Here is a 22,221-nt window from a genome sequence, read left to right on the forward strand (position 1 = left end):
CTGTGTCTGCGTGGGTTTCCTCCGGGTGCTCTGGTTTCCTCCCACAATCCAGCGATGTGCAGGTCAGGTGAATTGGCCATGCTAAATTGCCCATAGTGTTAGGTGCATTAGTCAGGGGTAAAAATGGGAAATGGGTCTGGGTGGGTTCCTCTTCGGAGGGTCAGTGTGGACTTGTTGGGCCAAAAGGCCTGCTTCCATACTGTAAGTAATTTAATCTAATGCAGTGACCAGACTTGTACGCAATACTCCAAATGTGGCCACACCAGAGCTTTGTACAGTTGCAGCATGTTTGCTTCTTACTTTTCTATCCTTGCTTTCCCCTTTTGACTCCTTTCTCAGGTTTCTATCCCCCACCATTCTAGTTAAAACCCTCCCCCATAGATGTTTAGACTTTTACAGTACAGAAGGCAGCCATTTGGTCCATCGTGTCTGCTGCTGTCAACGCAGACCTGACTACCCTCCTACCATTTTTCAGCCTTTGGCCCACAGCCCTGGAATGCAAATGAATCATTGGAATCTCTTCCAGGGCAGGTAGGACCTGTACAAGAAGGATGGGTGCATCAAAACTGGAGGGGCACCAATATGTCAATCCCCTCAGGAGGATTTAAACTCGTGTGGCAGGGAAGAGGGAACCAGAACAGTATGTCAGCAGGTGGAGAAGACACTCAAGTAAGTCTAATACGAAGGACAGACAGAGCCAGGTTAATGAACATGGTGGGACTAGTGGTCTGAAGTGCAAGGCGTAGAATAAATAAGGCAGATGAGCTTAGAGCCTGGATTAGAACATGGGACTATGATGTGATAGCCATCGCAGAGACTTAGCTGAAAGAAGGGCAGGACTGGCAGATCAACATTCCAGGGTTTAGATGTTTCAGGCAAGATAGTGAGGGATGTAAAAAGGGTGGAGGTGTTGCCTTTCTGATGGAAGAGAATGTTACGGCTGTACTAAGAGGGGATATCTTGGAGGGGTCATCTAGCGAGGTCATATCGGTTTAACTCAGGAATAAGAAGGATGTAAGCAGTATGATGGGGCAATACTGCAGGCTTCCCAAAAGCCAGCAGGAGATACAGGAACTGATATGTAAGCAGATAAGGAAAAATATAAAAACAACAGGGTTATTATGGTGGGTAATATTAACTTTCCCAATACTGACTGGCAGTCCGTTAGTGCCAGGGGCATACATGCAGCAGAATTTGAGAGGACCATCTAGGAGGATTTCTTGAAACAATATGGAGATTATCCATCTAGGTTAAGGGCCATATCAGACCATGTATTGGGGAATTAGCCTGGTCAGCTGACCCAAGTTTTAGTTGGGGAGCATTTTCGGAACAGTGATCGTAATTCCATAAGTTTTAATATCATCACGAATAAGGTCCTCTAATGAAATTACTAAACTGGGGAAAGGCTACTAACAACAGTATTAGGCAGGAACTGGAGAAATTAGATGGAGAATGGCTGTTTTAGGATAAATCCATATCTGACAAGTAAGAGTCTTTTAAAGGCCAATTGATCAGAGCTCAGGACCAGCATGTTCCTGTGAGAATAAAAGATAAGGATGGCAACATCAAACATGGCCCTTGAGAAGTACAAAGGAAACAAGAAAGAACTTAAACAAGAAATTGTTTAGGCTAGAAGTGGCCACGATCGTTCCCTGGAAAATAGGATCAAGAAGAATCCCGAAACAATTTATATAGATGAGGAGAATGAGGGCAACTTGGAAAAAGCTAAGTCCACTCCAGGACAAAGAAGGGGAAGTGGATGAGGTCCTTAATGAGTACTTTGGTATTCACCAGGGAGAAGGACACAGATGATGGTAAGATTAGGGAGAGTTATGTTGATATTTTGTGGCGTGTCACTATTAAGAGGTGGTGTTGGGTGTTGGAAGTACATAATTAGGAGAGGCATGGAAAGGGTAGATAGTCAGTCCTTCTTCCACAGAGTGGAAATATCAATGATTGGGGGCATAGGTTAACGGTGAGAGGGGAAAAATATAAAGGAAAATACTCAACACAGAGGTTGGTACATGCCTGGAATGTGCTGCCAGGGGAGGTGGTAGAAGCAGATATGCTAGCAGAGGTTAAAAAGCATTTCTGATGGATAACATCAGCCAAGTTTGAAGTAGGTGTCCGTGTCTTCGAACAGCCACCTGTTATGTGCAGTTGGAGGTCTGAGGACATCAGACATAAGAAAAAAAATAGCAAGGCAACTCCCTGGGAATGCTGCACATGCCTGTACAAATATTTAATTGTGGTTACACATCAGCTGCATTTTGAAGAAGTGGAACTGGTCAATTGAGAAATGCTCAAATTCTCCAACTGCACATGTTGCTGCCAAGGAGGTCGTTCTTCATTTTAGGTTCATTAAGGTTTACCAGTGTACTGACATCAGAAGCCCATCAAATGACCTTGTTCCTACCACTGTGCATCCTCAGCAAAATTCCCCACAATGTCACTGACACAAAGCAAACCTGGAAACAACCAGCCACATTATCACAGTCCCCATCAATTTCTCAAATATTTCCATTCATCAACATGTAAGCTAGAGGTGACTTGCCACTCAGCAGGCAAGAATAGGCAAGATGAGGAAGTAAGACTAAAATAAAATCATGTGCTTTCACTAAACAGAAACATATAATGTGGCATTTTGTCATTTAACTAGATATATACCACTGTACAATTAAAAAGCTCTGTTTTTATTTTTCCTTTTTCCTTCCATCTTGATTTGTTGCAATTCCTGTGACTGGAGCAGCAATGAAGACAGAATCCTCAGATTGCTGCTCTGACTGCCAAATTGCTCTTGGCCAAACCAATTTGGGTTTTACAGTCAGTGAAAGCTCCAAGGATGGCATCATCTGCACCTGCACAAGAACAGATCTGGCTAATGGAAGATAAAGTCTGATGACAGTGTGGTGGGCACAAGAAAGAACTTGAAGATGCTTTGAATGCAGTTCCCAGTCTGATGTTCCTTTTCTCCATCACCCCTCTCATGGGTCAGCCTCACTCACTGCCATGTTGAATATACCTTGATGCAGCTTGGTACAGCCCTGTGAGGACAAAGCAAAGGCTCCTGTCAACTTACTTAGGGTGGCAGTTGTGCTAGTCTGCCCAGCCAAAGTGTAATTGCAGCATGCATGGTATCATTTGACTGCAGATGATATTCCATGCAGTTGGTCATTCCATCTACAGAACAGCATCACAATAATCTGTGACTTCAAACACTTGAGGCAGTCTTCTGCAAACTGCTTGCAAACTCTCCCAGTGTGATTGTAGGTCTGTCAGTATGTTGTCTGCCCCTCAGTGATTCTTTTTACATTAGTCTCACGTGTGATATTGCATTGATGTCGGGTTAATCAGAATGTGCTATGCAGGCAAAAAAAAAACAAGGAAACCTCAATGGAAATGTTGGGGACATCACAGTGTACCTGCTTCATTGCAGTATCACCCTACATCTACTGAAGGCACCTCAGAGGCCTGTTTCAGCTTTATTGGAGACAGATGTTTTTATTGACCACCCACTCTGCCTACAAAATGCACCAATTATCTCCCTCCTGTCCAAGTTGTTAATCTGCATTTGAAACTAAAAGTGCAGGAGAAACTCAGGTCTGTGGAGAGAGAAACTGAGTTAACATCTTGAGTCCGTTATGATTCTTCTACAAGACAGCCATTAATCTGCATGTAAGACTGCCTTAATTTACAAGTCCACAAGATTTGTACAGAAGACAATTATACCTGAAAGGGTTAACTGACATCATGTGTTAGGCTACATCTATTAGGATATGAAGAACTGTCCCTCGGAGGAGCTAGCCAGAGTTGTTAAAGATCTGGTGCTTCAGCAGCTGTAATATAAATTTACTCTTACGTTGAACCCAATATCACAAGAGACAATCATCTACTTAGATACAATGTAACTAGCTATTAAGTAAAGACAGGAGAGTCTTATTAAATTTTATTTACTGGTCATCATGGTTGAGTGTATCATCTGCCAAAGATGGGCATCCTTCTCCACATAACAACAATCTTTACAAAACTTGAGGATTCACAGTTAACACAATTAAGATGATTGAACAATTTAAAACACTGAACAGTAAAATCAACTGTAACCTGCATAAAATCACAAATTCCTGTAACAGCTTCTAAATAAATCATTTAAGAGAGAGAAGTAACAGCAGTTCAAAATAACGACAACAGAGAAAGAGATATTTAACTCCCTGCAAATGTCAATTCACAAATCCTTCAGACTGAGATTTGTACTGGACTATATAGTCAGAATGGATTTGTTAAGGAAACCATATTTAGGTGACTGGAAGTTTTTGGAGAGGTAATAGAGAAGGTTGATGAGAAAGCTGGCAATGTGGTCTACATGGTCTTCCAAAAAGTAGCCTGACACTGTGCCACATAACAGACCTGTTTGGAAAATTATATACCATGAAATAAAAGGGCAAATCACAATGTGGGGATACAAATAGGCTGAGAGACAGGGAACAGACAGCATTGGTTAATCAATACTTTTCAGGCCAGGGGGTGAATATAAACATAACATGTGAATATTTGCGATCCTGGTGCTCAAGGGACAATTTCAAAGTTTGCAGATGACAAAATTTGGGAGATCTGAAAATGTAAGTAGTACAGGACAGAACTTCAAAAGGACATTAACACATTGGAGTGGGCAGATACATGGCAGACAAAACTTAAAGTAGTATGAGATGATATACTTTGGTACAAAGAGAATAGAGGAACAATCTAAAGGGTGTGCAGGAACAGATAGATCTAGGAGTGTATGCACATACATACATTATTACAAAGGTGGCAGGACAGAGGGAAAGAACTGCTCATAAAACAGTTTTCTAGGCTTCAATTGTAGGGCCATAGAATAGAAGTTATTATGAACTCAGATAATACATTGAGGAAGTGATAAGGTGAGGGAACCGTGGTTTACTGCAGAAATTGCATCTCTTATTAAGCGGAAGAAGGAGGCTTATGTGTTGATGAGACAAGATAGTTCAGATGAGGCGTTGGAGAGTTACAGATCAGCAAAGAGAGGACTCGAGCAATCTTTAGCAAATAGAATAAAGGAGAACCTAAAGCTTTCTATTGGTATGTGAGGAATAAAAGGATGACTAGGGTAGGAACAGGGCCAGTCAAAGACAGAAGTGGGAAGTCGAGTGTGGACCCTGTGGAGATCGGAGAGGTGCTAAATGGACATTTCTCATTGGTTTTCACTCAGGAAAAGAGCGAATATTGTAGAGGAGAAGAATGAGATACGAGATATTAGACTAGAAAGGATCGAGGTTAGTTACAAAGAGGTGTAATCAATTCTAAAAGGAGTGAAAGTAGACATGTCTCCTGGGCCAGATGGGATTTATCTGAGGATTCTCTGGGAAGCTAGGGAGATAGCAGAGCATTTGGCTTTGATACTTGAGTCATCATTGTCTACAGGTTTAGTACCAGAGGACTGGAGGATTGCAAATGTGCCCTTGTTCAAGAAGGGCAGTAGAGATGACCCAGGTAATTATAGACCAGTGAGCCTCTGTTGTAGGAAAGGTTTTGGAAAGGATTATATGAGATAAGATATAAAATCATCTCGCAAGTAACACTTTGATTTCAGATAGTCAAATAGTTTTGTCAAGGGCAGGTCGTGTCTCACAAACCTCTGAGTTTTTTGAGAAGGTGACCAAGCATGTAGATGAGGGTAGGGCAGTTGATGTGGTATACATGGACTTCAGTAAAGCCTTTGATAAGGTTCCACATGATAGGCTGTTGGAGAAAATGCAGAGGCGAGGGTGATTGAGGGCAATTTAGCATTTTGGATTAGAAACTAGCTTTCTGAAAGAAGGTTAAAAATCACACAACACCAGGTTATAGTCCAACAGGTTTAATTGGAAGCACACTAGCTTTCGGAGCGACGCTCCTTCATCAAGAAGGCAGCGAGTGGTGGTTGATGGAAAATATTCAGCCTGGAGTCCAGTTACTAGTGGTGTGCCACAAGGATCTGTTTTGGGACCATTGCTGTTTGTTATCTTTGTAAATGACTTAGACGCAGGCATAGATGGATGGATTCGTAAATTTGCAGATGATGCTAAAGTCAGTGGAGTAGTGGACAGTTTGGAAGAATGTTACAGGTTGCAGGGGGACTTGGATAAACTACAGAATTGGGCTGAGAGATGGCAAATGGAGTTCAATGCAGATAAATATGAGGTGATGCACTTTGGAAAGAATAACAGGAAGGCAGAGTACTGGGTCAATGGAAAGATTGTTGGTAGTGTGGATGTGCAGAGGGATCTTGGAGTCCTTGCACACGTCCCTGAAAGTTGCCACCCAGGTTGATAGTGCTATTAAGGAGGCACATGGCGTGTTAGGGTTCATTGGTAGAGGGATTGAGTTCCAGAGCCGCATTGCCCTACAATTAAAGCGGCTGCACTTGGAATATTGTGTACAGTTCTGGTCACCATATTTTGGGAAGGATGTTGAAGCATTGGAAAAGGTGCAGAGATTTACCAGGATGTTGCCTGGTCTAGAGGGAAAATCATCTGAGGAAAGGCCGAGAGACTTGAGTCTGTTCTCATTGGAAAGAAGGCGGCTAAGAGGGGTTTTGAATAGAGACAAACAAGATGATCAGAGGATTAGGTAAGGTAGACAGTGAAAGTCTTTTCCTAGGATGATGATGTCAGCTTGTATGAGGGGACATAACTACAAATTGAGCGGTGATAGATGTTAGACAGATATCAGCGGCAGGTTCTTTACTCAGAGAGTGGTAAGGGCGTAGAATGCCCTACCTGCCAATGTAGTTAACTCAGCCACATTTGGGAGATTTAAACAATCCTTGGATAAGCACATGGATGATGATGGGATAGTGTAGGGGGACGAGCTGAGAAGGGCCTGTTCTGCGCTGAATTGTTCTATGTGCTATAAGTCTCAGTATAGTATTATGCATAGTTCTGGGCAGCTCATTATAGGAAGGATGTGAATGTACTGGAGAGAGTGCAGAAAAGGTTTACAAGAATGATTCTAGGGATGAGATATTCAGGAAGGCATTAGATGATTAATTAACAAACAGTTTGCTGGAAAATGGGGAAAAGGCAGGAATTGGCACAAAGTTAAAATGCTTGCAGATACAATGGGTTTAATGGCTTCTTTCCACATTCTGCAGGTCGGATATGGAATTAAAAACAGAAACAATGTCAAGCTTTATCACACTGATGCAACTTTTGTCAAAATAAAAGTGGGACATTTCCAAAAAATGTACAAGACTCAAAAACAACCTCTGAGCCATAAAAATAATAATGCTAATTGCACAAAGAGAATAAAAACCTTATAGCAAACATCTTTGGAAGAAAACACAGTACTTAGATTTAGCTTCATTAGAACACATAATTACATGGTATGTCACCTGTGGAAGGTATGAAGCAATCTCTCTTAGGGGTAATAGAGGATTCATCTGAACCAGATAAAATAGGTTAACCATCATCCAACTGATTTCAAACATGAAATTGGATCAGGTGCCATTATTTTATTTGAAAAAATCCTTTTGAGTAAAATGAAGTTAGAACACTGTCAGAGAATCTCATGGCGTAGGCCAGACACAGCTTACGGTAAGACATAGGACCAGAAGGAGGCAATTCAACCAATTGAGGTAATGCTGATCTGATAATCAGCAACCCCACTTTCCTACCCTTTCCTCATAACACTGGGTTTCCTTACTAATTAAAAATCTATCTCAGTCTTGAATATACCTAATGACCCTGCCTCCAATAGTTCTCTGTGGTACAGAATTCCATAGATTCATTACCCTCACATAGGAAATTGTTCCTCAATTGTATTATCTTCTGTGTACCTATCCAAGAGTCACTTAAATGTCCCTAATGCATCTGACTCTACTACCACTGCTGGCAGTGCATTCCACGCACCCACCACTCTGTGTAAAGAACCAAACTCTGACATCTCTCCTAAACCTCCCTACAATCACATTAAAATTATGCCCCCTTGTGATAACCATTTCTGCCCTGGGAAAACGTCTCTGGTCGTCCACTCTATCTATGCCTCTCATCAGCTTGTACACCTCTATCAAGCCACCTCTCATCCTTCTTCACTCCAATTAGAAAAGCCCTAGTTCCCTCAAACTTAACTTCACAAGATATGCCCTCCAGTTCAGGCAGCATCCTGGTAAATCTCCTCTGCACCGTGTCCAAAGCTTCCACATACTTCCTATAATGAGGCAACCAGAACGGAATACAATATTCCAAGTGTGGTCTAATCAGGGCTTTATAGAGCCTTGCGGCTCTTAAACTCAATCCCCCACTAATGAAAGCCAACACACCGTATGCCTTCTTAACAATTCTATCAACTTAGGCGTCAATTTTGAGGGATCTATGGACGTAGATCCCCAAAATCCCTCTGTTCCCCCAAACTGCCAAGAAACCTGCCTTTAACCCTATAACCTGAATTCAAATTCGACCTTCCAAAATTAATCACTTCACACTTATCTAGGTTGAACTACATCTGCCACTTCTCAGCCCAGCTCTGCATTCTGTCAATGTCCCGTTGCAACCTACAACAGCTCTCCACACTCCACCAACCTTCACATGATCGGCAAACTTACAAACCCACCCCTCCACTTCCTCATCCAAGTCATTTATAAAAATCACAAAGAGCAAAAGAGCTTAGTTGCTTTATTTTACTTGGCTTCACTTACCAACCAATGCTTCCACGGTATTATTGTTTGGATATAAAATCTGTGGAACATGACCTGTGCAGTGAAATCAAAAGGAATAAAAATGTCAAGATTATTGTAACAGTGTTTATTAGAAATTACAAAGAAGTTAAATCTTATGGGCGGCACAGTGGCACAGTGATTAGCACTGCTGCTTCACAGCGCCAGAGACCCGGGTTCAATTCCCGCCTCAGGCAACTGTCTGTGTGGAGTTTGCACATTCTCCCTGTGTCTGCGTGGGTTTCCTCCCACAGTCCAAAAATGTGCAGGTTGGGTGAATTGGCCATGCTAAATTGCCCATAGTGTTAGGTGAAGGGGTAACTGTAGGAGAATGGGTCTGGGTGGGTTGCTCTTCGGAGGGTCGGTGTAGACTTGTTGGGCTGAAGGGCCTGTTTCTACACTGTAAAGTAATCTAATCTAATCTAAAGCTACAAAGCAACTTCCAGATGAAAAATCCTATACTAATTTGCAAAAGTTACATTTTTAATGATTAGAAATGTATTTAAAAATAAAATCTATAGAAGAATAGTCAAGACAAGACCATCCAAGGCTCAGAATGGATTCCTACCAATTTGCACAGCAACAGACTCTGTCCAACTTAATTATACAGAATTTTTAAGTAATAATTATATTCCTTGGTGATGCACATACCTGGATTTAACTGCAAACATATAAGCAAAGGAAAATTACCAAACTAATTATGCATTTGAAAAGGTATTTAAAATAAACAATACATACTATTCTTATCTTTTATTTATTGCTGGCTAGGCTACATCTGAAATAGTGGTTTATCCTGTAGTTTTGGGTTTGGCTGAGATGGCAAGGCAGGCAAAGTGGTACAGGAAGATGATGGCATATCTGTTTTCTGTCCACTGGCATAGTTGCTAGCAGCAGGAAATGTTAGAGACCAAACACTTGCCCAGAGCCCAATAGAGCCAAGTAGGCAATCAGCAACCTCTTTGAACCTTTTACAAGTGTTTGAGCCATGAGGGAAACCCAGCAGGTAAACTGATAGCCTCAGTGGTTTCCAGGGATACGCTCCCTCCACCACCAATCCCTATCCCTATTGATGCAGGAGTGCCATCTCTTCCACTGCTGATTTTGGTGTTCAGCAGGAGGAAGAGGTGCAGCAGCGACCAGGAAGCTGCCGGGAAGGTGAATCACTGTTTTCAAAACTTACCTCATGAATAGGTGGAGGATACGCTGAGCAGGAGTTGGCACGGGACTGCTGAGTAAGTGAAGCTGCTTGTGTTACCCGAAACAGTACTTAGATAGTGTCTCCCACCCATCTTCCTCCTCTAACCAAAAACACAGGTTCTATGTTTAAGTTAACTAGTTATTTTTTATTCTTTATTTTTCGACAGTCTCTGGGAATTTAGAATAGTGGGAATGTCGATTAGGGCAGTTGAATGTTCCTCCTGCAGAACGTGAGAGTGAAGTGTCACCGCAATGTCCCTGCTGACTTCATCTGCTGGAAGTGCACCCAACTCCTTGAAAACTGTGTTAGTGAACTGAAGCTGGATGAATTTTGGATCATTTGGGAGGTGGAGGGGGTTATTGAGAGGAGTTACAGGGAGGTAGTCACACCTCAGGTGCAAGAAAAAGGTGGATGGGTTACAGTCAGGGGAAGGAAAGGGAACTGGCAGACAGTCCAGGGATCGTGTGTGTGTGTGTGTCTTGGGGGTACAGGTCTCTGGCAGAGAATCTGTTCCTTTTGCTGTTGCTCAGGAGAGAAGGGGAGAGATGAGCAGAGCATTAGTCATTGGGGACTCCATAGTTAGGGGGACAGATAGGAGGTTCTGTAGGAATGAGAGAGACTCACGATGTGTTACCTCCCAGGTGCCAGGATTTGCGATGTCTCAGATAGTGTTTTTGGGATACTTGCAGGGGAGGAGGAGCAGCCCCAAGTCATGGTCTACATAGGTAGGAAAAGGGATGGGGATTTAAGGCAGAAATTTGGGGAGCTAGGGTGGAAACTTATTGCGAGAACAAACAGAGTCGTTATCTCTGCTTTTTTGCCCGTGCCACATACTGGAGAGGCAAGGAATAGGGAGAGAGAGGAGTTGAACACATGGCTACAAGGATGGTGCAAGAGGGACAGTTTCAGATACCTGGATAATTGGGGCTCATTCTGGGGTAGGTGGGACCTCTACAAACAGGATGGTCCACACCTGAACCAGAGGAGTACCAATATCTTGGAAGGAAATTTGCTAAAGCTCTTCAGGAAGGTTTAAACTAATTCAGCAGGGGATGGGAACCTAAATTGTAGTTCCAGTGTCCAGGAGGTTGAGAGTAGTGAGATCAGAAATGAGGTTTCAAGGTCGCAATAGTTCACCAGCAAGCAGAAAGGTGGTTTGAAGTGTGTGTACTTCAATGCCAGGAGCATCTAGAATAAGGTGGGTGAACTTGCAGCAGGGGTTGGTACCTGGGTCTTCAATGTTGTGGCCATTTCAGAGATATGGGTAGAGCAGAGACAAGAATGGTTCTTGCAGGTTCTGGGATTTAGATGTTTCAGTAAAAACTTAGAAGAGGGGGAGGTGTGGTATTGTTAGTCAAGGACAGTATTATGGTGGCAGAAAAGATGTTTGAGGACTAATCTATTGAGGTAGTATAGACTGAGGATAGAAACAGGAAAGGAGTGGTCACTCTGTTGGGAGTTTTCTATAGGCTTCTGAACAGTTCCAGAGCTGTCGAGAAACGGATAGCAAAGATAATTCTGGATAGGAGCAAGACTAATATGGTAGTTGTTGTAGGGGACTTTAACTTTCCAAATATTGACTGGAAATACTATAGTTCAAGTAGTTTAAATGGGTCAGGATTTGTCCAATGTGTGCAGGAGGGTTTCCTGATAGTGTGTAGACAAGCCAACAAGGAGCGAGGCCACATTGGATTTGGTCCTGGTTAATGAACCCAGCCAGGTGTTAGATTTGCAGGTGGGTAAGCACTTTAGTTTTGGTGACCACGGTTTGGTTATGTCTACTTTATGGATGGAAAAGGATAGGTATATACCAGAGGGCAAGAGTTATTGTGAGTGGAAAAGTAATGATGATGCAATTAGGCATGATTTTGGATGCATAGGATGGGGAAGGAAACTCCGGGGGATGGGCACAATTGAAATATACAGCTTATTTAAGGAACAGCTACAGCGTGTCCTTGACAAGTATGTATCTGTCAGGAAGGGAGGAAGATGTCGAGCAAGGGAGCCATGGTTTACTAAAGAAGTTGAATCTTTTGTCAAGAGGAAGAAGAAAGCTTATGTTAGGATGAGACATGAAGGCTCAGTTAGGGTGCTTGAGAGTTACAAGGTAGCCAGGAAAGACCTAAACAGAGAGCCAGGAAGGGACATGAGAAGTCGCTGGCAGATAGGTGAACGGAAAACCCTAAAGCCTTCTGTAAGTATATCAAGAATAAAAGAATGACAAGAGTAGGATTAGTGCCAATCAAGAATAGTAGTGGGAAATTGTGCGTGGAGTCTGAGGAGATAGGGGAAGCGCTAAATGAATATTTTTCCTCTGGGAAAAGACAATGTTGTCAAGGAGAATATTGAGGTACAGGCTACTAGACTAAATGAGATTGAGGTTCACAAGGAGGTAGTGTTAACAATTCTGGAAAGTGTAAAAATAGATAAGTGCCTGGGCCAGATGGATTTTATCCTAGGATTCTCTGGGTAGTCAGGGAAGAATTTGCAGAGCCTTTGGCTTTTGATCTTTATGTTGTCATTGTCTACAGGAATAGTGCCAGAAGACTGGAGGATAGCAAATGTTGTTCCCTTGTTTAAGGAGTCGGGACAACCCTGGTAATTATAGACCAGTGAGCCTTACTTCAGTTGTGAGTAACGTGGTGGAAAAAGTTTTAAGAGGTAGCATTTATAATTATCTAGAGAGGAATAAGTTGATTAGGGACAGTCAATATGGTTTTGTGAAGGGTAGGTCATGCCTCACAAATCTTACTGAGTTCTTTGAGATGGTGACCAAACAGTTGGAGGAGGGAAAAGTGGTTTGTGTGGTGCATATGGATTTCAGTAAGGCATTTGATAAGGTACCCCACAGTAGGCTATTGCACAAAATATGGAGGCAAGGGGTTGAGGGTGATTTAGCGGTTTGGAACAGAAATTGGCTGAAAGAAGACAGAGGGTGGTGATTGATGGGAAATGTTCACCCTGGAGTTCAGTTATTAGTGTACCACAAGGATCTGTTTTGGGTCCATTGCTGTTCGTCACTTTTATAAATGACCTAGATGATGGCGTTGAAGGATGAGTTAGTAAATTTGCTGATGACACTAAGGTCAGTGGAGTTGTGGATAGTGCCGAAGGATGTTGCAGGTTACAGAGGGACATAGATAAGCTGCAGAGCTGAGCTGAGAGGTGCAAATGGAGTTTAATGCAGAAAAGTGTGAGGTGATTCACTTTGGAAGGTACAGCAGGGATAAGGAGTACTGAACTAATGGTAAGATACTTGGTTTGTAAATGAGCAGAGAGATCTCAGTGTCCATGTATATAAATCCCTGAAAGTTGCCACCCAGGTTGATAGGGTTGTTAAGAATGCATACGGTGTGTTAGCTTTTATTGGTAGAGGGATTGAGTTTCAGAGTCACAAGTTATGCTGCAGCTGTACAAATCTCTAATGCAGCCGCACTTGGACTATTGCGTACAGTTCTGGTCACCGCATTATAGGACGATGTGGAAGCGTTAGAAAGGGTTCAGGAGATTTACTAGGATGATGTCTGGTATGGAGGTAAGGTCTTATAAGGAAAGGATGAGGGACTTGAGGCTGTTTTCATTGGAGAGAAGGAAGTTGAGAGGTGACTTAATTGAGACATAAGATAATCAGAGGGTTAGATAGGGTGGACAGTGAGAGCCTTTTTCCTTGAATGATGATAGCTAGCACAAGGGGATGTAGCTTTAAATTGAGGGGTGATAGATATAGGAGAGATATCAGAGGTAGTTTTGTTACTCAGAGAGGAGTAGGGGCAGGGAACGCAATGCCTGCAACAGTAGTAAATTCCCCAACTTTAAGGGCATTTAAATGGTCATTGGATAAACACATGGATGATAGTGGAATAGCGTAGGATAGATAGGCTTCAGATTGGTTCCACAGGTTGGCGCAACAGAGGGCTGAAGGGCCTGTACTGCGCTGTAATGTTCTATCTCCTCTCAGCAACACAAAGAAATAATGTGACTTTTCAGATTTAAGCAATGAGCTATTACCATCGTTGAACAGAAAGCAGTATTTTGGAAATGTCCTTATTAAATTGCATCCAGAACTTTCATGCAATTATCAGGGGTTTGTCCACAATTTATTGAATGAAAAATATTAACAGAATATGGATGAAGGGATGGCACACAATAATAAAATATTTGGATGAATGTTATTTGTCAACATAATTCTTAAGGGGAGTATTTGTAGTAGAAGAACACAGTGCTCAATGTAGAAGTATAAACATATGAAGCAGTGATTGGAATTCTGAGCTTCAACTAAAAGCAACTGGGACATTATGTCAGTGGCAGGGAAGTTATTGGAGAAGATTGCTGGTGACAAGATTTACTCACATTTGGAAAAATATGGATTTATTAGCAATAGGCAGCATGGTTTTATGTGGGGAAGGTCTTGTCTCACAAACTTGATTTGAGTTTTTTGAATACGTGGCAAAGATGATTGATGAGTGCAGGACAGTGTGTGTTGTCTACATGGATTTTAGCAAGGTCTTAGACAAGGTCTCTCATGACAGGCTGATAGATGAAGTCACACAGTATCCGCAGTGAGCTGCTAAAATGGATATAGAACTGGCTTAGTTATAGAAAACAGAGCGTCAAGGTGGAAAGTTGATTTTTTCTGACTGGGGATCTGTGACTAGTGTTCTGTAGGGATCAGTGCAGGGACTCTAGTTGTTTGTATTATGTAAATGATTTGGAGAAGAATGTGGAGGAGAAGTGGTCCAATCAATATGTTTGCAGATGAAACGAAGATTGGGGGAGCTACAAATAATGAGGAGGATTGCCAGAGGATACAACAGGATACAGATAAATTGGAGACTCGGGCAGTGAAATGGCAAATGGATTTAAATCCAGACAAATGCGAGGTGATGTATTTTGGAAGATCTCATGCAGTAAAATACAGTAAATGGCAGAACCTTCAGTAGCATCAACATATAGAAGAATCTAGGCATATGGCTCCAGTTCCCTGAAAGAGGCAACACAAGTGGATAAAGTAGTCAAGACAGTATATAGTATGCTTGCTTTCATAGGTTGGGACAGATTGCACGGAAACTAGCAAGTCATATTGCAGCTATTTTGAACTTTAGTTCGGGCACATTTGGAATATTAAATACAGTTCTGGTTGCCATACTACCATAAGGACATGGAGACTTTGGAGAGGGTACAGAAATGATTGACCATGATCTTGTCTAGTTTGGAGGGTATTAGATATGAAGAGAAATTAGACAAACGTGGCTGAATTTCACTTGAATGTCAAAGGATAAGAGGCAACCTGGTGGAAGTTCACAAAATTATGAGAGGCATGGATAGAATGGATAGTCAGAGTCTTCTTGCCAGCATAGAAATGTCAATTAGGGCACATGGGTTTAAACTAAAAAGTTTAAAGGAGATGTGAAAGGCAAGTTTCTTTCTTTTACAGAGGATGGTAGTGCCTGGAATGCATTATCAGAGATGATGGAGGAGACAGATACAATTGCATCATTCAAGAGACATCTTGACAAAAAATGAATAGGTGGGAAGTTGAGGAATTTGGACCCAATAGAGGCGAAAGGTTTTTAGTTTATGTTGGTGCAATCTGGATGGGCTTCTTGTTTTTTGTTTTGTTCTTTATTACAATTAATCTGGTTAACATCCAAATTGGCTCATTTAAACATGATAGTATCAACCATTATACTGAGAAGTACATTATATTTATCTTAACATAAAATTTTCTTCTGGGCCAGAACTGCCATTTGTTTAGATTAGAGTGGTGCTAGAAAAGCACAGCAGGTCAGGCAGCATCCGAGGAGCAGGAAAATCGACATTTTGGGCTAAAGCCCTTCATCAGGAATCCTGATGAAGGGCTTTTGCCCCAAAAGGTCGATTTTCCTGCTCCTCGGATGCTGCCTGACCTGCTGTGCTTTTCCAGCACCACTCTAATCTAAACTCTGGTTTCCAGCATCTGCAGTCCTGACTTTTGCCTAGAACTGCCATTTGTGACTGGAGGGAGTGATTAAGGTAAACTTCTACTATAAATGATGGAAGGACCTGATACTTTCCCGACCCTTTACCAACTCAGTATCATCATCAGAGCTGCTTTTATGAAAACCCACATGCACATGGTTGCCTATATCCTAAAATATTAAGTTCAAGCAAAAATAGGTTCATTTCACATCGAACCTTGACTGAGAAATATCTGATCTCTCCAAACTCTAATATGCCAGCATTAAGTCCACAGTTTCATATAAACTAACATTTTCTATTTCTGATGGATGCCCTTTGAAATTATTTTAAATGTATTTGTATTGTCTACTGGCGCATTGTTTCAATTCATTTCTGTGGAATTATAGCAAAATTCTTGACACTCAGAATGGTTACAAATGCTGATATTGAAATTCATAGTGAAACCCGTGCCTTCCCTTTCAAAAAGGGTTATAATTTACTGTCAGAGCTAATGTATTTTTTTAAAAAACAAACTATATCTGCTAGTTTCTTACCTGAAGTGTTATTGTAGTGTATGGATAGACTGGAAACCTCACTGCTGCTGATGGATTCACAGATGAAGATAAACATAATCAAGGACACAGTCATTCTGCAGCTCTAACAAAATTAGACTGAATGGATCGTTTTGATTTTGCTTCAGTCAGTCCTAGTGGCGAATAAAGTTAAAATAAGTACTTCCGTGAAGGATGTAGAGGAAGTAAAGCAATGATTATAAAGTTTTGTTAATTCAGCACAACTGAATCAATTTTGCAATAGACAATTCACATCCGTCTCAACGGTTGCTTTTCAGCTGCTAATTACAGAGGCTGAAAATCAATATTTTGCCAATCTACATTTTTACCATTGTCACAGAAAGTAGTTTTTCTAAGCCCAATCTAAGAATATGCAATAGCAAATTACTGCAGATGCTGGAATCTGAACTGAACATGAAAAATGCTAGAGATCACAGCGGGTCAGGCAGCATCCATGGAGAGAAAGCAAGCTAATGTTTTGAGTATAGATGACTTTTCGTCAAAGCTTCATTTCAGCTCTTATGAAGCATCATCTAGACTCAAAATGTTAGCTTGCTTTCTCTCCATGGATGCTGCCTGACCCACTGTGATCTCCAGCAGCTTTTGTTTTCAAACTAAGAAAATGTTCAGATGCAATTTTACATGAATAGAGTTTGTAGGCTAAATTCAAATGCACTTTTGATTACTTTCAAACAGACTATTTCCGGAAGTAAACTGTAATCAGATGTAAGATAGAAAATATTTGGTTCAAGGCTACCGACTGGGTATCAAAATTTACAAACATTGAAATTTCCTTCAACTCCATGTCAGTAAACTTTCTTTGGTGCATCTTAGCACATCAGCTCTTGAACTTCTGCCAGATGATGAGCAACATTTCTGTTCTACTTAGCCTCAAACTGGCAGGTTAATCCAGATCAAATTACTGGCTTATCTTATAAACCATGAATCAATGAACATCCCCACTCATCTTTCAGTTTCTCTTTATCCCAATCAAGGTGTGTTACATCCCTATCTTATTGTTATCAACATGAAATATCTTGTATTTGAGCATGCTAGCTGCCAATAAAGAGGAAACTAATTAAAGTCTATTTGCATTGAGGGAAGGGCAGCGCAAGCAAATCTAAAGTTCCCTCGAGTATAAAAGTGTCTATGATGAGATTATGATGAGGCAGAAATACAGTACTTATCACGTTTATCAGCTGGATAATACACTTAAAAATCAGGCTCAATACAATGAGTTCAAAGGGGAATTGAAAAAGCAAGAAAAGAAGAACAGTCTGGTAGTTAGCATAAAATGGAATATACAGATGTGGGGTTGCTTAGCAACCAAAAGAGAATTTTCAAAATTGAGTGCGCTCTGGCAGGGTGGTTAGGGAGAAACTGATCACATTGGTGGACGGATGAAGAAGCAGAGAGAATTTTCTTTTCAAAGACTGGGTCTAGGGTACTAAATGAATGCTTTTTATCTGTTTTTACTAGGTCATGGTGAAAGAGAAGGTAAAATCAACATTTGTTGGTCATAAAACTGATTAGAGTTGGTAGTTGATAGGCTGACTGGATTTGATGGGGATAAAGCACTAGGACAAGATGCATCCAAGATACTAATGGAAGTGAAAGTGGAAATTGCAGATACTGCAACTAATTTTACAATCCTCAGATATAGGGATGTTACCAAAGAACTACAGAATTGTTAATGGTACACTTTTAGAGAGTATGGAAGCTTTGGTCCAACTTGTCCACACCAACCAGACATCCCAATCTAACCTAATCCCATTTATCAGCACTTGGCCCATATACACCTAAACCGTTCCTATTCATATACCGATCCCAATGCCTTTTAAATATTCTATTTATAGCCACCTCCACCACTTCCTCTGGCAGCTCGTACCATAAATGCACCAGCCTCTGCTTGAAAAAGTTACCCCAAAGGTCCCTTTTAAATCTTTCCCCCTCACCTTAAACCTATGCTCTCTAGTATTTCTCTCACCTTAGGAAAAATACTTTAGTTATACACCCTATCCATGCCCCTCATATTTTTATAAATGTCTAGAAAGTCACCCCTCAGTCTCCAATGCCCCAGGGAAAAAAGCTCCTGCCTATTCAGCCTCTCCCTATAACTCAAACCTTTCAATCCTGGCAACATCCTTGCAGATTTTGTCTGCACCCTCTCAAGTTTAACAACATGTCCTATGGAAGGATGACCAGAATTGTACACAGTATTCTAAAAGTGGTCTTGCCAATGTCCTGTACAGTTGCAACATGACATCTCAACTCCTACATTCAATGTTCTGACCAATGAAGACAAGCATGCCAAACACCGTCTTCACTACCCTGTCTACCTGCGAGACCATTTTCAAGGAACAGTGCACCTACACCCCAGGTCTTGTTGTTTGGCAAGACACCCCAGTGCTCTACCGTTAATTGTATAAGTCCTGCCCTGGTATGCCTTACCAAAACATAACACTTCATACTTATCTAAATTAAAATTCATCTGCCACTCCTCAGCCCATTGGCCCATCTGATCAAGGTCCCATTGTAATCGGAAGATTATTATCTTCTCTGTCCACTACATCACCTACTTTAATGTCATCTGCAGACTTACTAACTATTCGTCCTGCAAGATCTACATAGAGGCAAACATCCCATAACCAGGTCACCCTTTATTTACTTGCACATACAGTATTGGCTACAGCCAGCCAGCTCAGAGTCACTCCCTGAACTGAGGAGATTCTAATCTCCTGGTGGTTACATTGGTCAGCCAGAGGTTCCTGATTGACCCAGGTTAACAACCCCAATCAACAACCTCATAATCAACAAAATCAACCTCGTTCCAATCACTACACCACTTATATTCACATCCAAATCATTTATATAAATGATGAAAAGCAGCCCTCTACCACCACCCTCTGTCTCCTACCTTCGAACCAATTTTGTATCCAATTGGCTAGCACCCCCTGATTCCCTTACCGGTTACCATGCAGAATCTTGTTGAATGCTTTGCTAAAGTTCATATAGACAACTTCAAAATAAAAATGCAGAAAGAAATAAACAGTAACTACAAACCAGTTTGTTTCTAAAATCCTACCACTGAGGATAAACTATGTTCAGATGAAAATTAATAGCCACTTGGGCAAATGCTACTTAAGGAAAGTGAGCCTGGATTTAAGAGCATATTTAGCTAACCTGTTTGGTGTGTTATTTTTGATGAAGTAGAGCGAGTAGATAAGGGCATGGTATTGATATGGTGTACATGGACTTGCAAGAAGGCATTTGATAATGTGCTGTCTAACAGGTTTGAGAGATGTGCCAATGGGATAAAAGGATAGGTGTAATACGGATATGAAATTAGCCAGAGTGACAGTGATTGCTATTCAGTGATTTACTTTTGGACTGTATGAAAATTTACAGTGGTGCTCCCCGGGGCTGGGGTTGAAAATCCTCTGCTTGATATATACAATGATGTATTTTATACACTTTGGAGTACTGCTCAGAACTCGCAGATGTCACAAAACTTCCAAATATTGTGATTTATGAGGACGATCTTATAGAACTTCAAAAAAGACACTGGCAGTTTAGCGGAATGGGCAGACATCTGTCAGATTAAATTTAATGTTTCCAGAGAGAAGGAACTTCAGTTACAAAGATAAACTGATAGAAGCCAGGACCATTATCGTTGGAGATCAGAAGGCTAAGATAAATGATGGCAGTGTTCAAAAATCATGAATGGTCTGGGGTAGTGGAGGACGAGAGACTGATTATATTGGTGAAAGGATCAAGAATAATATGGCATTCATTTAAAATAATTGTCAAAATACATAATGGCATCATGGGAAAATCTTTTCTTTTATGCAGTGAATGGTTAGAATCTGGAATGCACTGAGTACGTGGTGAAAGCAAATTCAATTCTGGCAGTCGAAGGGCCATTATCCAAAATGAAAAACTTGTACAGCCAGGGTGAAAAGACAATAGTGTGAAGCAAACCATCACTATTTGCTAATAAGAATTGCTTTTGCAAAGAGCAAGCATAGGTGCGACAGAAAATGTAAGAAACATGTACAGAACGTGAAAGAAGACTACATTCTTTTGAATTAGTGGAGGTAAAACTTCAGCTCTTTGTTATGGAGAGAAAAATTGAACTTCAAGAAAGGAAACAGAACAAAATACCAGCTCTGTATCATAACTCTAATGAAAACATTGCTAATTTACAGAAAGATCTGGAACAACTTGCACATAAAATAGATTTGGCTCAGCCAAAGCAGCTACCACAACTTCATTTTGAGCTCAAAACAATGCTGGGAAAAATGATAAACCTACAAACACAGATGTAGAAGGAACTGCAAGATCAATCCATGACAATCCTTTCAGAAATGCATGCCTGCAGTGATGCTCCAGTGAAAGAACTCAAGCCAGACATAGCAGAAACCAAATAACCATTGCAGCAACAGGTGGAAAAGGACCAGGTTTGGAAGAAAACAAAAAGGGAAACTTGTTGAAGATGATGGACAGTCATTAGAGCAGATTAAGCTGATGATACACTGGACCAAACTAAAGCTCAAACCTTGATAAAATTAGAAGAATCTAGATTGTTAACCAAAATCTTCTACATAACCTGTACACTTGTAAGGAACAAAACAATGAATGTCAAGATGATTTGAGAATGATGGTCAGTGGCTAATCTGGAATGTAGTACATTAGTATAAGCAAATTCTGGAGTAGCAACTGTAGTCCATGAACAAAAAGCTTGGCAATGTATTGAGAAAATGTCACCATCATAAGACCTGGATGTATCAGTAAATTACCAAATAGTAATGGTATTTGATTTAAGTCTCACTTATTACTGTGTTTCTTTTGTAAAAGAGGATATTGAATGGGTACCTTCCATTGAAACCAGTTTGCCTTGAGGAACATTATATGCTGAGTGCATGTGATATTGTGACTTTGCCTGGCAGTTTGTCTTCTTTGGGTTTGCAAGCAGTGCATAGAAATCAGTTGGTTTCGTGCAATGCTGGCTTGAAACATGGTTTACTGTTAAGTATGTAGGTTAGCTCGCTGAGCTTGAAGGTTTGTTTTCAGATGTTTCGTCACCATGACAAGGTAACATCATCAGTGAGAGTCTCTGGTAAAGTGCTGGTGGTACGGCCCGCCTCTCTATTTATAGGTCTTGGTTTCTTAAGGTGTGTGATGTCATTTCTAGTTCGTTTTTTCAAGGGAAGGTGAATAGAATCTAAATCGATGTGTTCATTGATGGAGTTCTAGTTAGAATGCCAGGCCTCTAAGAATTCTCCTACGTGTCTTTGTTTCGCCTGTCCGAGGATATGTGTGTTGTCCTTCTTTGTCTTTATGTATAGAAACTAATGAGAGTGGGTCGTGCCTTTTGGTGGCTGGTTGGTGTTCATGTATCCTGTTTCCTGCTACTTTGTCCAATGTAGTGTTTTTTTTTAAAAACAGTTCTTACATGGTATCTTGTAAATGATGTTAGTTTTGCTGGTGGTATCTATTGGATTCTTTAGTTTCATTAGTCGCTATTTAAGTGTATTGGTGGGTTTGTGGGCTACCATGACGCCAAGGGGTCTGAGTAGTCTGGAAGTTATTTCTAATATGTCTTTGATGTAAGGTAGTGTGGCTATAGTTTTTGGTTGCGTTGTGCCTGCTTGTATGGGTTTGTTTCAGAGCAATCGACAGATTGTGTTTATTGGGTACACATTTTTCTTGAAAACGTCGTATAGATATTTGTCTTCTGCTTTTTGTAGATCTTGAGTGCTGCAGTGTGATGTATCTCATTGAAATAATGTCTTGATGCAGCTCCG

General features: G+C 41.0%; 1 protein-coding gene across 2 annotated transcripts in view; it reads right to left on the reverse strand.

Moving 5' to 3' along the window:
* The window catches only part of LOC140481436 (interleukin-1 receptor type 2-like), a 32,753-nt gene extending 16,211 nt beyond the window's left edge, over positions 1-16,542 (reverse strand). For both annotated transcript variants that reach the window (XM_072577605.1, XM_072577606.1), the window contains exons 1-2: positions 16,397-16,542; positions 8,690-8,743 (exon numbers count right to left, since the gene is read on the reverse strand). In XM_072577605.1, coding sequence (XP_072433706.1) covers positions 8,690-8,743; positions 16,397-16,490 — 148 coding nt within the window. In that variant the 5' untranslated portion in view covers positions 16,491-16,542. The remainder of the gene's footprint in view (positions 1-8,689; positions 8,744-16,396) is intronic.
* Positions 16,543-22,221: the final 5,679 nt, after the last annotated feature.

This window comes from Chiloscyllium punctatum, chromosome 9 (genome assembly GCF_047496795.1).
Source record: "Chiloscyllium punctatum isolate Juve2018m chromosome 9, sChiPun1.3, whole genome shotgun sequence".
In the NCBI taxonomy this organism is placed as follows: Eukaryota; Metazoa; Chordata; class Chondrichthyes; order Orectolobiformes; family Hemiscylliidae; genus Chiloscyllium; species Chiloscyllium punctatum.